The sequence below is a fragment of the Leucopleurus acutus genome (assembly GCF_964270905.1).
Source record: "Leucopleurus acutus genome assembly, chromosome: X".
Taxonomy (NCBI): Eukaryota; Metazoa; Chordata; class Mammalia; order Artiodactyla; family Delphinidae; genus Leucopleurus; species Leucopleurus acutus.
In genome coordinates, this window is record NC_139148.1 from 64,316,907 (window position 1) to 64,337,123 (window position 20,217).

A 20,217-nucleotide genomic window follows, 5' to 3' on the forward strand; every position below is an offset into this window, starting at 1 on the left:
TATAGATAATGGCTTTACTCAGGGACTTAAGAGAGCTTCAGTCTGGGAAGAACCTTGGAATACTTCACCTCTATAAGCCTCACTACTTTCTTCACTAAAGAGGTGGTAAGAATAGAATCTACCTTTTAAGATTATGTGAGGATTAGACCAGGTAATGCACGAAAAGTGCTTAATACTTGGCACCAAAGAAGCTTTTAATAAATGATGACCTGTGGGAACGAAGGGAGTAATATATGTATAATATTACGTACCTGCTGTAACTTTTGGACCTTTTAAGAAAAGCCTTTTAAATAAATCTTGTACACTTGGGTGTGTGTGTGTGTGTGTACAGTTATTAAATGAATTTTCTTTAAAAAAGAAGAGGAGAGGTTGTCAAGTTTATTCTGAATAGAGAGAAGTAGCAGATAGTGATCAAATGGAAGTTTCTGCTGTAGAAATTGAAGTGTAATTGCCCCAGGAGAGGATGTCTTCCAACACACTAGAGAATCCCTCTAGTGGTGGTGATGATGGTGGTGGTGATGGTGGTGGTGGTAGTAGTAATAGCAGCAGCAGCAGTAGTAGTAGTGAGGTCTAGTAAGAAGAGGGGAGAGGATCTCTACTTGAAGTCTTAATTTTTTAATATTATAAAGACATTCCTCTCATAGTTCCATATGTTATGGATGATAAGTAAATACCTATTAGCCTTTTGGAAGAAAGGTCAGAGATTTCTCTTGATTTCATCTTCGTTGGGGTTTGCTATGAGATGTACGTGTCTTAAAATATATAAATATACAATTGCTATAGCCTCTCTGGAAATTTTAAAGTGCTTTATAGACGGTCTTAAGTAGGGAAGAGTCTGGTTTACCAAATCCACATTAAAATGAGGATTTGGCTTCTGGTATGATTCTCATTCTTTTGTTGTTTCTGTGTGAAGATCATTTTTTTAAAAAATGGCTACCTTTGGCTTTCATTTTGTTACTATAGATGTGTGACACATTTGTTGGGGGGAGTGTCAAGAAAAGTATATTCTCAGATATGGTTAGGTCTGCATTGTTAATCCTATATGGGGTTTGCACAATTTAAAAGATACTCTGCTTAACATTAGTTAGATTTCTATGCTCTGAATTATGAGCACCTGGATCTCACTGTTTAAATATTTGAATATATTTTAGAATATTCCAGGGATGTGTGTCAGTGTGTGTGTTGCTTTGTGATAATTTTGCATTAGATATTATTTGGGACAGTTATCAGATACAAGATGATTAAAATCTCTTTCAAAACTTTGTTTCCAGTATGATAGATTTTTTTTAAAAGTGGTTTTGAGACAAAAGTGTATAGAGTTATGATTTGAAACAAAGCATATGGAGTCAATAAGACCTGGGGTCTGGTTTACATTAAAACATCTTTATTAACACATACTTTAGTCCAGTGTTGGGCCTAAAGTAGGGGTCCAAAGATTATGTGCAACTCAATTGATCCAACAAGTAAATATCTGTTTTATGAAACTCTAGTGTTAACAGTGTAAGGGATATAGATGTGGATATTGCAGACCACTGTGGGTTTTTTGTTGTTGTTGCTTGTTTGTTTGTTTGTTTTACATCTTTATTGGAGTATAATTGCCTTACAATGGTGTGTTAGTTTCTGCTTTATAACAAAGTGAATCAGTTATACATATACATATGTTCCCATATCTCTTCCCTCTTGCGTCTCCCTCTCTCCCACTCTCACTATCCCACCCCTCTAGGTGGTCACAAAGCACCGAGCTGATCTCCCTGTGCTACGCGGCTGCTTCCCACTAGCTATCTATTTTACGTTTGGTAGTGTATATATGTCCATGCCACTCTCTCACTTTGTCACAGCTTACATTTCCTCCTCCCCATATCCTCAAGTCCATTCTCTAGTAGATCTGTGTCTTTATTCCTGTCTTACCCTTAGGTTTTTCATGACATTTTTTCCCTTAAATTCCATATATATGTGTTAGCATACGGTATTTGTCTTTCTCTTTCTGACTTACTTCACTCTGTATGACAGACTCTAGGTCCATCCACCTTATTACAAATAGCTCAAATTCGTTTCTTTTTATGGCTGAGTAATATTCCATTGTATATATGTGCCACATCTTCTTTATCCATTCATCAGATGATGGACACGTAGGTTGTTTCCATCTCCGGGCTATTGTAAATAGAGCTGCAATGAACATTTTGGTACATGACTCTATTAGAATTATGGTTTTCTCAGGGTATATGCCCAGTAGTGGGATTGCTGAGTCATATGGTAGTTCTATTTGTAGTTTTTTAAGGAACCTCCATACTGTTTTCCATAGTGGCTGTACCAATTCACATTCCCACCAGCAGTGCAAGAGTGTTCCCTTTTCTCCACACCCTCTCCAGCATTTATTGTTTCTAGATTCTTTGATGATGGCCATTCTAACTGGTGTTAGATAATATCTCATTGTACTTTTGCTTTGCATTTCTCTAATGATTAATGATGTTGAGCATTCTTTCATATATTTTTTGGCAATCTGTATATCTTCTTTGGAGAAATCGCTATTTAGGTCTTCTGCCCATTTTTGGAATGGGTTGTTTGTTTTTCTGTTATTGAGCTACATGAGCTGTTTGTAAATTTTGGAGATTAATCCTTTGTCAGTTGCTTCATTTGCAAATATTTTCTCCCATTCTCAGGGTTGTCTTTTGGTCGTGTTTATGGTTTCCTTTGCTCTGCAAAAGCTTTGAAGTTTCATTAGGTCCCATTTGTTTATTTTTGTTTTTATTTCCATTTCTCTAGGAGGAGGGTCAAAAAGGATCTTGCTGCAATTTATGTCATAGAGTGTTCTGCCTATGTTTTCCTCTAAGAGCTTGAAAGTTTCTGGTGCTACATTTAGGTCTTTAATCCATTTTGAGCTTATTTTTGTGTATGGTGTTTGGGAGAGATCTAATCTCATACTTTCACATGTACTTGTCCACTTTTCCCAGCACCACTTATTGAAGAGGCTGTCCTTTCTCCACTGTACATTCTTGCCTCCTTTATCAATGATAAGGTGACCATATGTGTGTGGGTTTATCTCTGGGCTTTCTGTCCTTTTCCTTTGATCTATGTTTCTGTTTTTGTGCCAGTACCATACTGTCTTGATTACTGTAGCTTTGTACTATAGTCTGAAGTCAGGCAGCCTGATTCCTCCAGCTCCGTTTTTCGTTTTCAAGATTGCTCTGGCTATTTGGGGTCTTTTTGTTTCCATACAAATTGTGAAATTTTTTGTTCTAGTTCTATGAAAAATACCAGTGGTAGTTTGATAGGGATTGCATTGAATCTATAGATTGCTTTGGGTAGTAGAGTCATTTTCACAATGTTGATTTGTCCAATCCAAGAACATGGTATATCTCTCCATCTATTTGTATCATCTTTAATTTCTTTCATCAGTATCTTATAATTTTTTACATACAGGTCTTTTGTCTCCGTAGGTAGGTTTATTCCTAGATATTTTATTATTTTTGTTGCAGTGGTACATGGGAGTGTTTTCTTGATTTCACTTTCAGATTATTCATCATTAGTGTATAGGAATGCCAGAGATTTCTGTGCATTAATTTTGTATCCTGCTACTTTACCAGAGTCATTGATTACCTCTAGTAGTTTTGTGGTAGCATCTTTAGGATTCTCTATGTATAGTATCATGTCATCTGCAAACAGTGACAGCTTTACTTCTTCTTTTCCAATTTGGATTCCTTTTATTTCCTTTTCTTCTCTGATTGCTGTGTCTGAAACTTCCAAAACTATGTTGAATAAGAGTGGTGAGAGTGGGCAACCTTGTCGTGTTCCTGATCTTACTGGAAATGCTTTCAGTTTTTCACCATTGAGGACGATGTTGACTGTCGGTTTGTCATACATGGCCTTTATTATGTTGAGGAACGTTCCCTCTCTGCCTACTTTCTCCAGAACTTTTTATCATAAATTGTTGTTGAATTTTGTCGAAAGCTTTCTCTGCATCTATTGAGATGATCGTGCGGTTTTTCTCCTTCAATTTGTTAATATGGTGGATCACATTGATTGGTTTGCGTATATTGAACAATCCTTGCATTCCTGGAATAAACCCCACTTGATCATGGTGTATGATTCTTTTAATGTGTTGTTGGATTCTGTTTGCTAGTATTTTGTTGAGGATATTTGCATCTATGTTCATCAGTGATATTGGCCTGTAGTTTTCTTTCTTTGTGACATCCTAGTCTAGTTTTGGTATCAAGGTGATGGTGGCCTCGTAGAATGAGTTTGGGAATGTTCCTCCCTCTGCTATATTTTGGAAGAGTTTGAGAAGGATAGGTGTTAGCTCTTCTCTAAATGTTTGATAGAATTCACCTGTGAAGCCATCTGGTCCTGGGCTTTTGTTTGTTGGAAGATTTTTAATCACAGTTTCAATTTCAGTGCTTGTGATTTTTCTGTTCATATATTCTATATTTTCCTGGTTCAGTCTCAGAAGTTTATGCATTTCTAAGAATTTGTCCTTTTCTTCCAGGTTGTCCATTTTATTGGCATAGAGTTGCCTGTAGTAATCTCTCATGATCTTTTGTATTTGTGCAGTGTCAGTTGTTACTTCTCCTTTTTCATTTCCAATTCTATTGATTTGAGTCTTCTTCCTTTTATTCTTGATCAGTCTGGCTAATGATTTATCAATTTTGTTTACCTTCTCAAAGAACCAGCTTTTAGTTTTATTGATCTTTGCTATCATTTCCTTCATTTATTTTTCATTTATTTCTGATCTGATTTTTATAATTTCATTCCTTCTGCTAACTTTGGGGTTTTTTTGTTCTTCTTTGTCTTATTGCTTTAGGTGCAAGGTTACTTTGTTTATTTGAGTTTTTTCTTGTATCTTAAGGTAGGATTGTATTGCTATAAACTTTCCTCTTAGAACTCCTTTTGCTGCATCTCATAGATTTTTGTTCATCGTGTCTTCATTGTCATTTGTTTCAAGGTATTTTTTGATTTCCTCTTTTATTTTTTCAGTGATCACTTCGTTATTAAGAACTGTATTGTTTACCCTCCATGTGTTTGTATTTTTTACAGATCTTTTTCTGTAATTGATATCTAGTCTCCTAGCATTGTGGTCGGAAAAGATACTTGATACAATTTTAATTTTCTTAAATTTACCAGGCTTGATTTGTGACCCAAGATATGATCTATCCTGCAGAATGTTTCATGAGCACTTGAGAAAATGTGTATTCAGTTGTTTTTGGATGGAATGTTCTATAAATCTCAATTAAGTCCATCTTTTTTAGTGTATCATTTATAGCTTCTGTTTTCTTATTTATCTTCATTTTGGATGATCTGTTCATTGGTGAAAGTGAGGTTTTAAAGTCCTCTACTATGATTGTGTTACTGTCGATTTCCCCTTTTATGGCTGTTAGTATTTGCCTTATGTATTGAGGTGCTCCTATGTTGGGTGCATAAATATTTACAATTGTTATATCTTCTTCTTGGATCAATACCTTGATCATTATGTAGTGTCTTTCTTTGTCTCTTCTAATAGTCTTTATTTTAAAGTCTATTTTTCCTGATATGAGAATTGATACTACAGCTTTCTTTTGTTTTCCATTTGCATGGAATATATTTTTCCATCCCCTCACTTTCAGTCTGTATGTGTCTCTAGGTCTGAAGTGGGTCTCTTGTAGACAGCATATATATGGGTCTTGTCTTTGTATCCATTCAGCCAATCTGTGTCTTTTGGTGGGAGCATTTAGTCCATTTACATTTAAGGTAATTATTGATATGTATGTTCCTATTCCCATTTTCTTAAGTGTTTTGGTTTGTTATTGTAAGGCTTTTCCTTCTCTTGTGTTTCTTGCCTAGAGAAGGTCCTTTAACCTTTGCTATAAAGCTGGTTTGGTGGTGCTGAACTCTCTCAGCTTTTGCTTGTCTGTAAAGGTTTTAATTTCTCCATCAAATCTGAATGAGATCCTTTCTGGGTAGAGTAATCTTGGTTGCAGGTTTTTCTCCTTCATCACTTTAAATATGTCCTGCCAGTCCCTTCTGACTTGCAGAGTTTCAGCTGAAAGATCAGCTGTTAACCTTATGGGGAATCCCTTGTGTGTTATTTGTTGTTTTTCCCTTGCTGCTTTTAATTTGTTTTCTTTTTATTTATTTTTTGACAGTTTGATTAATGTGTGTCTTGGTGTGTTTCTTCTTGTATTTATCCTGTATGGGACTCTCTGTGCTTCCTGGAGTTGATTAACTTTTTCCTTTCCCATATTAGGGAAGTTTTCAACTATAATCTCTTCAAATATTTTCTCAGTCCCTTTCTTTTTCTCTTCTTCTTCTGGAACCCGTATAATTTGAATGTTGGTGCGTTTGATGTTGTCCCAGAGGTCTCTGAGACTGTCATCAGTTCTTTTCATTCTTTTTTCTTTATTCTGCTCTGCAGTAGTTACTTCCACTATTTTATCTTCCAGGCCACTTATCCGTTCTTCTGCCTCAGTTATTCTGCTATTGATCCCTTCTAGAGTATTTTTAATTTCATTTATTGTGTTGTTCTTCGTTGCTTGTTTCATCTTTAATTCTTCTAGGTCCTTGTTAAATGTTTCTTGTATTTTCTGTATTCTATTTCTAAGATTTTGGATCATCTTTACTATCATTATTCTGAATTCTTTTTCAGGTAGCTTGCCCATTTCCTCTTCATTTGTTAGGGCTGGTGGGTTTTTATCTTGCTCCTTCATCTGCTGTGTGTTTTTCTGCCTTTTCATTTTGCTTATCTTACTGTTTTGGGGGTCTCCTTTTTGCAGGCTGCGGGTTCGTAATTCCCGTTGTTTTTGGTGTCTGTCCCCAGTGGGTTAGGTTGGTTCAGTGGGTTGTGTAGGCTTCCTGGTAGAGGGGAGTAGTGCCTGTGTTCTGGTGGATGAGGCTGGATCTTGTCTTTCTGGTAGGCAGGTCCACGTCTGGTGGTGTGTTTTGGGGTGTCTGTGGACTTATTATGATTTTAGGCAGCCTCTCTGCTAATGGGTGGGGTTGTGTTCCTCTTGCTAGTTGTTTGGCATAGGGTGTCCAGCACTGTAGCTTGCTGGTCGTTGAGTGAAGCTGGGTGTTGGTGTTGAGATGGACATCTCTGGGAGATTTTCACCATTTGATATTATGTGGAGCTGGGAGGTCTCTTGTGGACCAGTGTCCTGAGGTTGGGTCTTCCACCTCAGAGGCACAGCACTGACTCCTGGCTGCAGCACCAAGAGCCTTTCATCCACACGGCTGGTTGCAGGTATTGATGTATATGCCCACCTTGAGATATTCCACTACTTTGTCTAAGTTGCCTGCTCTGGCAGCACGGAGTAAGCTTGCATTGCTGTCAGACATTTTTCGCCCCTTCAGTCCAGAAATTGTGCTTGAAGTGTCTGCTCAGAAATCCCAAATGATGCTGCTGATTGATGTGGATAATTTAAACATAAAACCATAACCCAGAATGAGGACTGCGACAGCCCCTGGTCACAAACCCGTGCGGTGTGACTGTGGGTTTTTAAGGAATGCAACCCACTTACTGTATTCTAACTGTACTTTAATTTCTAAATTGATTTAAGTAAACAGTGTCCATCTGAAGCCTGTCAAAAACATCAGGGGATAAGTTAGTAATTACTGTTTGTAGTGGGATGACCTGGAGCAGTGACTGCTTTAACTGGAAGTCAAATAGCTATGAAGAGATAACAGTTCACATTAGGTTCTCGTAGTGTGTACCTTTTTTGGAATGTAGAGAAGTGCTTATCATCCAGAAGTTATCAGATGATGCTGATACTTTCGAGGAGAGTGTGAAGATGTTACAATGTCTGTTTCTAAAGTAAAATAATGAATTTGGGCAACTCTGATCAATTAACCTAACTTTTCTATGTAATATATTTGTGTAACTGTTTAAAAATTAAAGACAAACATTTCAGATGTGTTCTCAAGATATACTATTGAATATTTCTTTAAGACAAATCCAGACTTATCTTCCCTATTGAAAAACTGTGTTCTGGCTACTTAGACAAGTTTATGTAGGTCTAGCAAATGGGGAAGTAGGCGTCAGTCTTTTTTTTTTTTTTCTTGGTAGTTCGCTGACTTTTACTTCTTTGACAAGCATGTTGTGAAGGTTACTTATAGAAATGAAAGGTGAAAGTGTAATATTATTAGTATAGTTTCATTTGAAAACCACAGTACATAAAGCCTGTTTTAAATGGGCTGTCTATGTGTAGGTGTGTGGATAGAGTTTTCTGAGTTTAGGGAGTATTTATATATAAAGAATACAGACTTAGGGATTTTGGAAGATGGCAGAAGAGTAAGATGCGAGATCACCTTCCTCCCCACAGATACACCAGAAATACATCTACACGTGGAAGAACTCATACAGAACACCTCCTCAACGCTGGCAGAAGACCTCAGACCTCCCAAAAGGCAAGAAACTCCCCACATACCTGGGTAGGGCAAAAGAAAAAAGAATAAACAGAGACAAAAGGATAGGGACAGGACCTGCACCATTGGGAGGGAGATGTGAAGGAGGAAAGGTTTCCACACACTAGGAAGCCCCTTCGTGGGCAGAGACTGCGGGTGGCAGGGGGGAAAAGCTTCGGAGCCACGGAGGAGAGAACAGCAACAGGGGTGCAGAGGGCAAAGTGGAGAGATTCCCGCACAGAGGATCAGTGCCGACCAGCACACACCAGCTCAAGAGGCTTGTCTGCTCACCCACCGGAGTGGGCAGGGCTGGGAGCTGAGGCTCGGGCTTCGGTCAGAGTGCAGGGAGAGGACCGGGGTTGGCGGCATGAGCACAGCCTGCAGGGCGTTAGTGCACCACTGCTAGGCGGGAGGGAGTCCGGGGAAAAGTCTGGACCTGCCGAAGAGGCAAGAGACTTTTTCTTCCCTCTTTGTTTCCTGGTGTGGGAGGAGAGGGGATTAAGAGCGCTGCTTAAAGGAGCTCCAGAGACGGGCGTGAGCCGCGGCTAAAAGCACGGACCACAGGGACGGGCATAAGATGCTAAGGCTGTTGCTGCCGCCACTAAGAAGCCTGTGTGTGAACACAGGTCACTATCCACACGCCCCTTCCGGGGAGCCTGTGCAGCCCATCACTGCCAGGGTCCTGGGATCCAGGTACAACTTCCCCGGGAGAACGCAAGGCGCGCCTCAGGCTGGTGCACCATCACGCCGGCCTCTGCCGCCGCAGGTTCACCCCACACTCCGTACCCCTCCCTCCCGCGGCCTGAGTGAGCCAGAGTCCCTGAAGCAGCTGCTCCTTTAACCCCGTCCTGTCTGAGCGAAGAACAGATGCCCTCCGGCGACCTACACTCAGAGGCAGGGCCAAATCCAAAGCTGAGCCCCGGGAGCTGAGAGAACAAAGAAGAGAAAGGGAAGGCTCTCCCAGCATCCTTGGAAGCAGCGGATTAAAGCTCCACAATCAACTTGGTGTACCCTGCATCTGTGGAATACCTGAATAGACAACAAATCATCCAAAATTGAGGAGGTGGACTTTGAGAGCAAGATTAATGATTTTTTTCCCCTTTTCCTCTTTTTGTGAGTGTGTATGTGTATCCTTCTGTGTGAGATTTTGTCTGTATAGCTTTGCTTCCACCATTTGTCGTAGGGTTCTATCCATCCTTCTTTAAAAATTTTTTTCTTAATAATTATTTTTTATTTTAGTAACTTTATTTTATTTTTATTTTATTTTACTTTATCTTCTTTCTTTCTTTTCTTCCTTCCCTCCTTTAGACAACAAATCACCCCAAATTGAGTAGGTGGACTTTGAGAGCAAGATTTATGATTTTTTCCCCTTTTCCTCTTTTTGTGAGTGTGTATGTGTATGCTTCTGTGTGAGATTTTGTCTGTATAGCTTTCCTTCCACCATTTGTTGTAGGGTACTATCTGTCCATTTTTTTTAATGTTTTCTTCTTAATAGTTATTTTTTACTTTAATAACTTTCTTTTATTTTATTTTACTTTATCTTCTTTCTTTCTTTTTTCCTTCCTTCCCTCCTTCCTTCTTCCCTCTCTCCCTCCCTCCCTCCCTCCTTTCTTCCTTCCTTTCTTTCTTTCTTTCTACTTCTACTAATTCTTTCTTTCTACTTTTTCTCCCTTTTATTCTGAGCCGTGTGGATGAAAGGCTGTAGGTGCTGCAGCCAGGAGTCAGTGCTGTGCCTCTGAGGTGGGAGAGCCAACTTCAGGACACTGGTCCACAAGAGACCTCCCAGCTCCATGTAATATCAAATGGCGAAAATGTCCCAGAAATCTCCATCTCAACACTAGCAGCCAGCTTCACCCAACGACCAACAAGCTACAGTGCTGCACACCCTATACCAAACAACTAGCAAGACAGGAACACAACCCCACCCATTAGCAGAGAGGCTGCCTAAAATCATAAAAAGTTGACAGACACCCAGAAACACACCAACAGACGTGGACTTGCCCACCAGAAAGACAAGATCCAGCTTCATCCACCAGAACACAGACACTAGTCCCCTCCACCAGGAAGCCTACACAGCCCACTGAACCAACCTTAGCCACTGGGGACAGACACCAAAAACAACGGGAACTATGAACCCGCAGCCTGCAAAAAGGAGATCCCAAACACAGTAAGATAAGCAAAATGAGAGGACAGAAAAACACACATCAGTTGAAGGAGCAAGATAAAAACGCACCAGACCTAACAAATGAAGAGGAAATGGGCAAGCTACCTGAAAAAGAATTCAGAATAATGATAGTAAAGATGATCCAAAATCTTAGAAATAGAATACAGAAAATACAAGAAACATTTAACAAGGACCTAGAAGAACTAAAGATGAAACAAGGAATGATGAACAACACAATAAATGAAATTAAAAATACTCTAGATGGGATCAATAGCAGAATAACTGAGGCAGAAGATGGGTAAGTGGCCTGGAAGATAAAATAGTGGAAATAACTACTGTAGAGCAGAATATAGAGAAAAGAATGAAAAGAACTGAGGACAGTCTCAGCGACCTCTGGGACAACATCAAATGCACCAACATTCGAATTATAGGGGTTCCAGAAGAAGAAGAGAAAAAGAAAGGGACTGAGAAAATATTTGAAGAGATTATAGTTGAAAACTTCCCTAATATGGGAAAGGAAATAGTTAATCAAGTCCAGGAAACACGGAGAGTCCCATACAGGATAAATCCAAGGAGAAACACGCCAAGACACATATTAATCAAGCTGTCAAAAAATAAATAAAAAGAAAACATATTAAAAGCAGCAAGGGAAAAACAACAAATAACACACAAGGGAATCCCCATAAGGTTAACCTCTGACCTTTTAGCAGAAACTCTGTAAGCCAGAAGGGACTGGCAGGACATATTTAAAGTGATGAAGTAGAAAAAACCTTCAACCAAGATTACTCTACCCAGCACGGATCTCATTCAGATTTGATGGAGAAATTAAAACCTTTACAGACAAGCAAAAGCTAAGACTGTTCAGCACCACCAAACCAGGTTTACAAGTGCTAAATGAACTTCTCTAGGCAAGAAACACAAGAGAAGGAAAAGACCTACAACAACGAACCCAAAACAATTAAGAAAATGAGAATAGGAACTTACATATCGATAATTACCTTAAATGTAAATGGAATAAATGCTCCCACCAAAAGACACAGATTGGCTGAATGGATATGAAAATGAGACCCATATATACGCTGTCTGCAAGAGACCCACTTCAGACTTAGAGACACATACAGACTGATAGTAAGTGGATGGTAAAAGATATTCCATGCAAATGGAAAGCAAAAGAAAGCTGGAGTAGCAATTCTCATATCAGAGAAAATAGACTTTAAAATAAAGACTATTAGAAGAGACAAAGAAGGACACTACATAATGATCAAGGGATCGCTCCAAGAAGAAAGTATAGTAATTGTAAATATTAATGCAGCCAACACAGGAGCACCTCAATACATAAGGCAAATATTAACAGCCATAAAAGGGGAAATCGACAGTAACACATTCATAGCAGGGGACTTTAACACCCCACTTTCACCAATGGACAGATCATCCAAAATGAAAACAAATAAGGAAACACAAGCTTTAAATGATACATTAAACAAGATGGACTTAATTGATATTTATAGGACACTCCATCCAAAAACAACAGGATACACATTTTTCTCAAGTGCTCATGAAACATTCTGCAGTATAGATCATATCTTGTGTCACAAATCAAGCCTTGGTAAATTTAAGAAAATTGAAATTGTATCAAGTATCTTATCTGACCACAGTGCTATGAGACTAGATATCAATTACAGGAAAATATCTGTAAAAATACAAACACACGGAGGCTAAACAATACATGACTTACTAATGAAGTGATAACTGAAGAAATCAAACAGGAAATCAAAAAATACGTAGAAACAAATGACAATGGAGACACGATGACCCAAAACCTATGGGATGCAGCAAAAGCAGTTCTAAGACGGAAGTTTATAGCAATACAGTCCTACCTTAAGAAACAGGAAACATCTCAAATAAACAACCTAACCTTGCACCTAAAGCAATTAGAGAAAGAAAAACAAAAAAACCCCAAAGTTAGCAGAAGGAAAGTAATCATAAAGATCAGATCAGAAATAAATGAAAAAGAAATGAAGGAAACGATAGCAAAGATCAATAAAACTAAAAGCTGGTTCTTTGAGAAGATAAACAAAATTGATAAACCATTAGCCAGACTCATCAAGCAAAAAAGGGAGAAGACTCAAATCAATAGAATTAGAAATGAAAAAAGAGAAGTAACAACTGACACTGCAGAATTACAAAAGATCAGGAGAGATTACTACAAGCAGCCCTCTGCCAAAAAAATGGACAAACTGGAAGAAATGGTCAAATTCTTAGAAATTCACAACCTGCCAAGACTGAATCAGGAAGAAATAGAAAATATGAACAGACAAATCACAAGCACTGAAATTGAAACTGTGATTAAAAATCTTCCAATAAACAAAAGCCCAGGGCCAGTTGGCTTCACAGGCGAATTCTATTAAACATTTAGAGAAGAGCTAACACCTATCCTTCTCAAACTCTTCCAAAATATAGCAGAGGGAGGAACACTCCCAAACTCATTCTACGAGGCCACCATCAGCCTGATACCAAAACCAGAGAAGGATGTCACAAAGAAAGAAAACTACAGGCCAATGTCACTGATGAACATAGATGCAAAAATCCTCAACAAAATACTAGCAAACAGAGTCCAACAGCACATTAAAGGGATCATACACCATGATCAAGTGGGGTTTATTCCAGGAATGCAAGGATTGTTCATTATACGCAAATCAATCAACGTGATATACCATATGAACATATTGAAGGAGAAACACCATATGATCATCTCAATAGATGCAGAGAAAGCTTTCGACAGAATTCAACACCCATTTATGATAAAAACCCTGCAGGAAGTAGACATAGAGTGAACTTTCCTCAACATAATAAAGGCCATATATGACAAGCCCACATCCAACATCATCCTCAATGGTGAAAAACTGAAAGCATTTCCACTAAGATCAGGAAGAAGACAAGGTTGCCCACTCTCACCACTCTTATTCAACATAGTTTTGGAAGTTTTAGCCACAGCAATCAGAGAAGAAAAGGAAATAAAGGAATCCAAATCGGAAAAGAAGAAGTAAAGCTGTCACTGTTTGCAGATGACATGATACTATATATAGAGGATCCTAAAGATGCTACCAGAAAACTACTAGAGATAATCAATGAATTTGGTAAAGTAGCAGGATACAAAATTAATGGACAGAAATCTCTGGCATTCCTATACACTAATGATGAATAATCTGAAAGTGAAATCAAGAAAACACTCCCATTTACCACTGCAAAAAAAAGATTAAAATATCTAGGAATAAACCTACCTAAGGAGACAAAAGACCAGTTTGCAGAAAATTATAAGACACTGATGAAAGAAATTAAAGATGATACAAATAGATGGAGAGGTATACCATGTTCTTGGATTGGAAGAATCAACATTGTGAAAATGACTCTACTACCCAAAGCAATCTACAGATTCAATGCAATCCCTATCAAACTACCAGTGGCATTTTTCACAGAACTAGAACAAAAAATTTCACAATTTGTATGGAGACAGAAAAGATCCTGAAGAGCCAAAGCAATCTTGAGAACAAAAAACGGAGCTGGAGTAATCAGGCTTCGTGATTTCAGACTATAGTACAAAGCTACAGTAATCAAGACAGTATGGTACTGGCACAAAATGAAAAAGATAGATCAATGGAACAGGATAGAAAGCTCAGAGATAAACCCAGGCACACATGGTCACCTTATCTTTGATAAAGGAGGCAGGAATATACAGTGGAGAAAGGACAGCCTCTTCAATAAGTGGTGCTGGGAAAACTTGGCAGGTACTTGTAAAAGTATGAGATTAGATCACTCCCTAACACCATACACAAAAATAAGCTCAAAATGGATTAAAGACCTAAATATAAGGTCAGAAACTATCAAACTCTTAGAGGAAAGCATAGGCAGAACACTCTATGACATAAATCACAGCAAGATCCTTTTTGACTCACTTCCTAGAGAAACAGAAATAAAAACAAAAATAAACAAATGGGACCTAATGAAACTACACAGCATTTGCACAGCAAAGGAAACCATAAACAAGACCAAAAGACAAGCCTCAGAATGGGAGAAAATATTTGCAAATGAAGCAACTGACAAAGGATTAATCTCCATAATTTATAAGCAGCTCATGCAGCTCAATAACAAAAAAACAAACAACCCAATCCAAAAATGGGCAGAAGATCTAAATAGACATTTCTCCAAAAAAGATATACAGACTGCCAGCAAACACATGAAAGAATGCTCAACATCATTAATCATTAAAGAAATGCAAATCAAAACTTCAATGAGATATCATCTCACACCAGTCAGAATGGCCATCATCAAAAAATCTAGAAACAATAAATGCTGGAGAGGGTGTGGACACGTTTGTGCTGCTGGTGCGAATGTGAATTGGTACAGCCACTATGAAGAACAGTACGGAGGTTCCTTGAAAAACTACAAACAGAACTACCATATGACCCAGCAATCCCACTACTGGGCATATACCCCGAGAAAACCATAATTCAAAAAGAGTCATGTACCAAAATATTCATTGCAGCTCTATTTACAGTAGCCCGGAGATGGAAACAACCTAAGTGTCCATCATTGGATGAATGGATAAAGAAGATGTGGCACATATATGCAATGGAATATTACTCATCCATAAAAAGAAACGAAATTGAGCTATTTGTAATGAGGTGGATAGAGCTAGAGTCTGTCATACAGAGTGAAGTAAGTCAGAAAGAGAAAGACAAATACCATATGCTAACACATATATATGGAATTTAAGAAAAAAAATGTCATGAAGAACCTAGGGGTAAGACAGGAATAAAGACACAGACCTACTAGAGAATGGACTTGAGGATATGGGGAGGGGGAAGGCTAAGCTTTGACAAACGAGAGAGAGGCATGGGCATATATACACTACCAAATGTAAGGTAGATAGCTAGTGGGAAGCAGCCGCATAGCTCAGGGAGATCATCTCAGTGCTTTGTGACCACCTGGAGGGGTGGGATAGGGAGGGTGGGAGGGAGGGAGACGCAAGAGGGAAGAGATATGGGAACATATGTATATGTATAACTGATTCATTTTGTTATAAAGCAGAAACTAACACACCATTGTAAAGCAATTATACTCCAATAAAGATGTAAAAAATTAAAATTAAAAAAAGAATACAGGCCTATATTCTTCCTATTGCTCAATTATAGTCCATATTTTAGAGAGTTAGTATCTGTAATAATGATAGAACTGTGGTTACTCTAAGAAACCTAATGCCATTTGTGTCAGGGGTATTTCATTGCTTTTCCCTGTCAGAGAAAGTAAATGAAGCTTGAAAAAGAGTCATGATTAATCGTATAGTGAGATAATATATGCTTGCATATGCCGTTTCGATGCTGTGTTGGGGAATATTTTAGGTATGCTATGGATAGGCAGATGGGGATTTTTAAGTACATAAACTGTAAATCTGTCAGATCATTTAACTTACATGAGAAAAAGAGGAGGAACAATGCTAGGTTTTTACATACAGAAAAAATGTCAGCCTTATAAACATTCTTCTTTTGGCTGGGTAACAGTTTGTGGGTAGGTGCAACCCTCGATTATTATTACTTGGGTACCTCAGGATCTGAAAGTACTGGCCAGAAGGAAGTGTACAGGAAGTAGGTAGAAAGATGTGTGGAATAAACTATTTGGTTGAAAAACAGGCAAAGGGAAAAAGTTATCAATAGTTTGAGAAAGGTCTTGGAAATTAGGTTATGTCTTCTTGAAAGCAATGGCAGAAATAGAGGATTTACTTGTTTGTGCCATTCTCATTCCAAAAAGGATTAGAGACAAAGTATCAATAGATGGGTTACTTATGTTGGTAATAGGGTTTTAGATCAAGGTGAATGGTGCGCGAGAATGGGGAGAACCTGGTTTTCTAACTGCAAAGTTTTTTTCTTAACTTGAGCTCTGGACTTGCTGCCATCTTCCAGGGGGAACTTGTTCATCTCCTGATTGAAGAGTATATACTTGGGCAGTTCCGTGGGAGACTGCATGATCTTTCAATTCCTCTCTCTAGTGTTAATATCAAATGAGCATTTTCAATAATATTTACCAAGTCATTCCATTTAGGTTCCTGTATCCTAGTGAAAAATGTCATGTCTCAATAATAGTCTGTTACAGGTAAGCCTTTAAGCTTTTAGCATGTAATACATTTTAATATCAGAGTTACTATATATATTAAGTAATATTTCACTTTAAAGCTCTAATCTAGACTAAAACTTGTACTTTTTTTTTAGGACAGCCAGTAGAGGGGACTTCATGTTTTCTGCGGATCGTTTGGTAGGTGGATGGAGGCTTTCCATTTTCATTTCACTGTTGTTCCTAGTGATACAATCGTAGTAGGCCAAGGGGCTTTTTTGTTCTAGAGCATTCTGGGGTCAAAAGAGATTGTACCAAGTAACCCACATCTTGCTAGACTTTGCAAGTGTTGTTTCTACTGTTGCATTAAAGCTCTGCCTCAGTCCCATTCACCTCAAAGCATTGTCCATGAACTAATTCTCTGTAGTTCTGAGGTACCACTTACTACCTTTCAAGTGGATCTTGGTAACCTGATCCTGAGGCTTAAATGCCTCCTCTTAGGGCAGTGAAGTGAAGTAAATTAAAAGGAAATCAAAGATGTAAAAGACCTAGTAGTTACCCTTGTGGGATCCATCGAATGCACAAAAACTAATACCTAGCTTGTAGTTTACATGGGGTTGGATATCTATTTTGCCTCTTCTTTTCTGTAGTATCCTCACACGTGAAATACTAAGTTGTACTGTCTATGCTCAGGGACTTGCTGTTAAGAATTGACCAAGCCCAATTCTGTTTAGTTAGTGTCATCTGAGAGGATCTCAGGCCAAATTGGGCTGTCTTGGGTAAGCCCTGTTTACTTCTTGTGTTTATATCTAAATTTGTTCAGTGCTTAGAATGAGGTTGACACATATTCTGCTGTGGTTATTAGTATTCATCTGTTCATGAAATATACATTGAACTCATGTGAGTCAGACACTGTGCTAGACTGTGTTGTGGGGGGAGGAGATACAGTGGTAAGGCATATAGCATGGTGTCTGATATTGTGGGGTTTACAATCTAAATACTGTTCTCAGTATTTAGTTTGGGAAAGAAAGAAAAGTGACTTATTAAGCTTATAGTTATAATCAGATAGTAGAAGATATATTATTAAAGAGAATGTGATGGTGTTGGTGGGGGGAGGCGCGAAACTCTTTATTTACCTTTTCCCTAGGGAAATCTTTATTCCAAAAGAGTGTAGACAACTCCTGTTCCATTTTTGACTTTAAGTATTCTTGGTTCAAAGGCCACTTCTATTTGAGCTTCCAGGGCCAGTAATAATCCTTGGACTGCATCAAGATAAATGTAGTTGACATTCTTGGAGTGATAGGTTATTCTGTCTTTATGCTTTTATCAAACCAAAGGGACAGGTTCAAGGCAATTGTGTCAGTGGCTGCTGTGGGGAAAACAGAGGTCTTGGTGTTCACTGGTAGAAAATGATTGCTCTTTCTTTTGCTCTCCTTGTTCCATTTTTCTGGAGAACATAGGAAGTAAGTTCATGGTTATTGTAAAATGCTTGCCTGGAAGGGCAAGTATTATATCTTAGTCAAGTGAGATAATAAGGATCCAGGGCATAATTCACCTCAGGGGATGGTAATTAGGACCTGTCTGTTCTCTGCAGTTGGATTTGAAGGTCCTGATATTGGGGGTGGGGGGTGTGGAGGGTCAGTTGTGATTGTGGTAGGGACAGGAGCTGTTGAGGTTTCTAGTGTTGAGGATTTCTAGTACACTGTCTCTTCTAGCACAAGGGTCCTGTTATAGTGGACATTAATTCTATCCTGAATTTGTCAGGATTGGCTCTCCTGGCGCTCAGATCTTGAGTTCTTTATATTTTAGTCACCCTTCTTCTGGTTTTATGTTCTCCTGTAAGGCTTGGACACACTAGTTTCTGTCCCAGAGTTGCAGGAGATGGGCAGGAGGTAAGACTCTTTAGAGGAGTGTTACTAGGAGAACTAGGCTCTTCAAAGAAAATGATCCTCTTCTTCCCTTGTACTTTTTGCTCGTAAGAAACATTAACCTCCACAGAAGGTGGTGGCTAGAGGTGAGTATGCACACACACACAGTATTCATGAGCTTCCTTGACCCTCTGGTGCTGCAGGTTGACAAAGTGCTGGCCCATTTAGCATTGATCATTTTAATGGCAGCAGGATGTTTTGTTGTGATAACAGAGCATGGGGCCTGACATTTCTCCCTGATGTTCCTGATTCTCAATCAGTAATGTAATATTGATTGGAGAAAATGTGCTTTGCAGACTCAGCACTGCCTTTTTGTAATGGGCTCTGGGTAGTCATAGAAATACCATAACCGGTGGTTTTTGGAGGCTATTCCTAGTAGTTCTGATGGATTCTTTCCTCTGTACCACATATTAAGATCATTAGGAGCCTTTTTTTTTTTTTAAGCTGGGAAGTCCCAATGCATTCGACTGGATCCTTCTTCAAGTTCAGTAAATTGGTTCAGCCCCATCCACTCATTTATTTCCTCCTAAGAAATTCAGGCTTTATTTTGCATTATGGTGGGCCTTTGTTAAAAAGTATCTGACTTGACAGTTTCAGAGTACTAAACAAGGCAAAGAAGTTTCCAGTGAGCACTATTTCTAGAGTAGCCAGAAGTATATTACTTCCAAGTGTTCCTGCCATGACTCTTGACACTTGCTGTATTATTGCATTTCTCATAATATAGCCTGGACTGACTGAATGAGAATCAGAAAGCATACTTGAGCCTTTTAGTGGCAATCATGTGCCTAACTGAGGTTGGATACCTAGCAGCAAGCAGCCTGGCATTTGTTTCTATCTCTGTATCTAACACATGATAGGGGCCCCCTTCCTACTTCCATAAGCTAAATCCTTGCCTAGTATGTTACTGACTTTTTGCCTAGTTTTCAGCTCCTGAGGCTTACAGCTAACAGGAGATTCTTAGCAAGTTCTCAACTTATTCTTCCTTTGACTCTCTAGATCAGACTTGTTGTGGAAGAGGGATTGAATCAGCTACCATATAAAGAATGCATGGTGACCACTCCAACAGGTAACCAGGGCTGTTACTCTCATATTCGCCTCATAAAAATTCTGAGATAGAATTGGGGGAAAATGGAAAAAAAGCAGTCTGAGTAAATCAGTATGCAAAATGAGGAGTCTATGTGGAGCTGTTCTTTTAAACAACTTAATAAACTTGGAGACATTTAGCAAAGAAATTTATGTGGATGACCTTTTGTTAATGGCTTGCTGGTCAGTGCAAGTTAAAGGTTAATAAATATTCTTCAGCATGCAGGTGTTGCCTTTGATGATGGCACATTGGGACCAGAGCTAAGAATTGCTGGCAGCTTATCTTCACCTCTGTAGGGAAGCTTCTGGTGTTAACAAATGGGTGGGCTGGTTTGGCATTGAAACTCCAGGTAAAAGGATGAAAAGTAAAAAAAAAAAAAAAAAAAGGAAAACTAAAAGTGATGAGGATTAGAGAAGGGGCTTTGTTCTGCTCTAATAGAAAGAAACCAAGGATCCCTATTTTAGGGATTTGAAATTCTGATTTGGTTCTTTAGTAAATAATGGAAGCTGTTATATCCAAAGGTTGATTTTATGAAAATTGGGGGCTGAATTTGCTGCATCATAATT

The 20,217-nt window shown here is 38.6% G+C and overlaps 1 protein-coding gene across 1 annotated transcript in view; it reads left to right on the forward strand.

Moving 5' to 3' along the window:
- UPRT (uracil phosphoribosyltransferase homolog) overlaps positions 1-20,217 on the forward strand; it is a 36,426-nt gene that overhangs the window by 8,111 nt on the left and 8,098 nt on the right. Inside the window, exons 2-3 of the mRNA XM_082865338.1 lie at positions 16,798-16,840; positions 19,564-19,633. Of these exons, the coding sequence (XP_082721464.1) occupies positions 16,798-16,840; positions 19,564-19,633 (113 nt within the window). The remainder of the gene's footprint in view (positions 1-16,797; positions 16,841-19,563; positions 19,634-20,217) is intronic.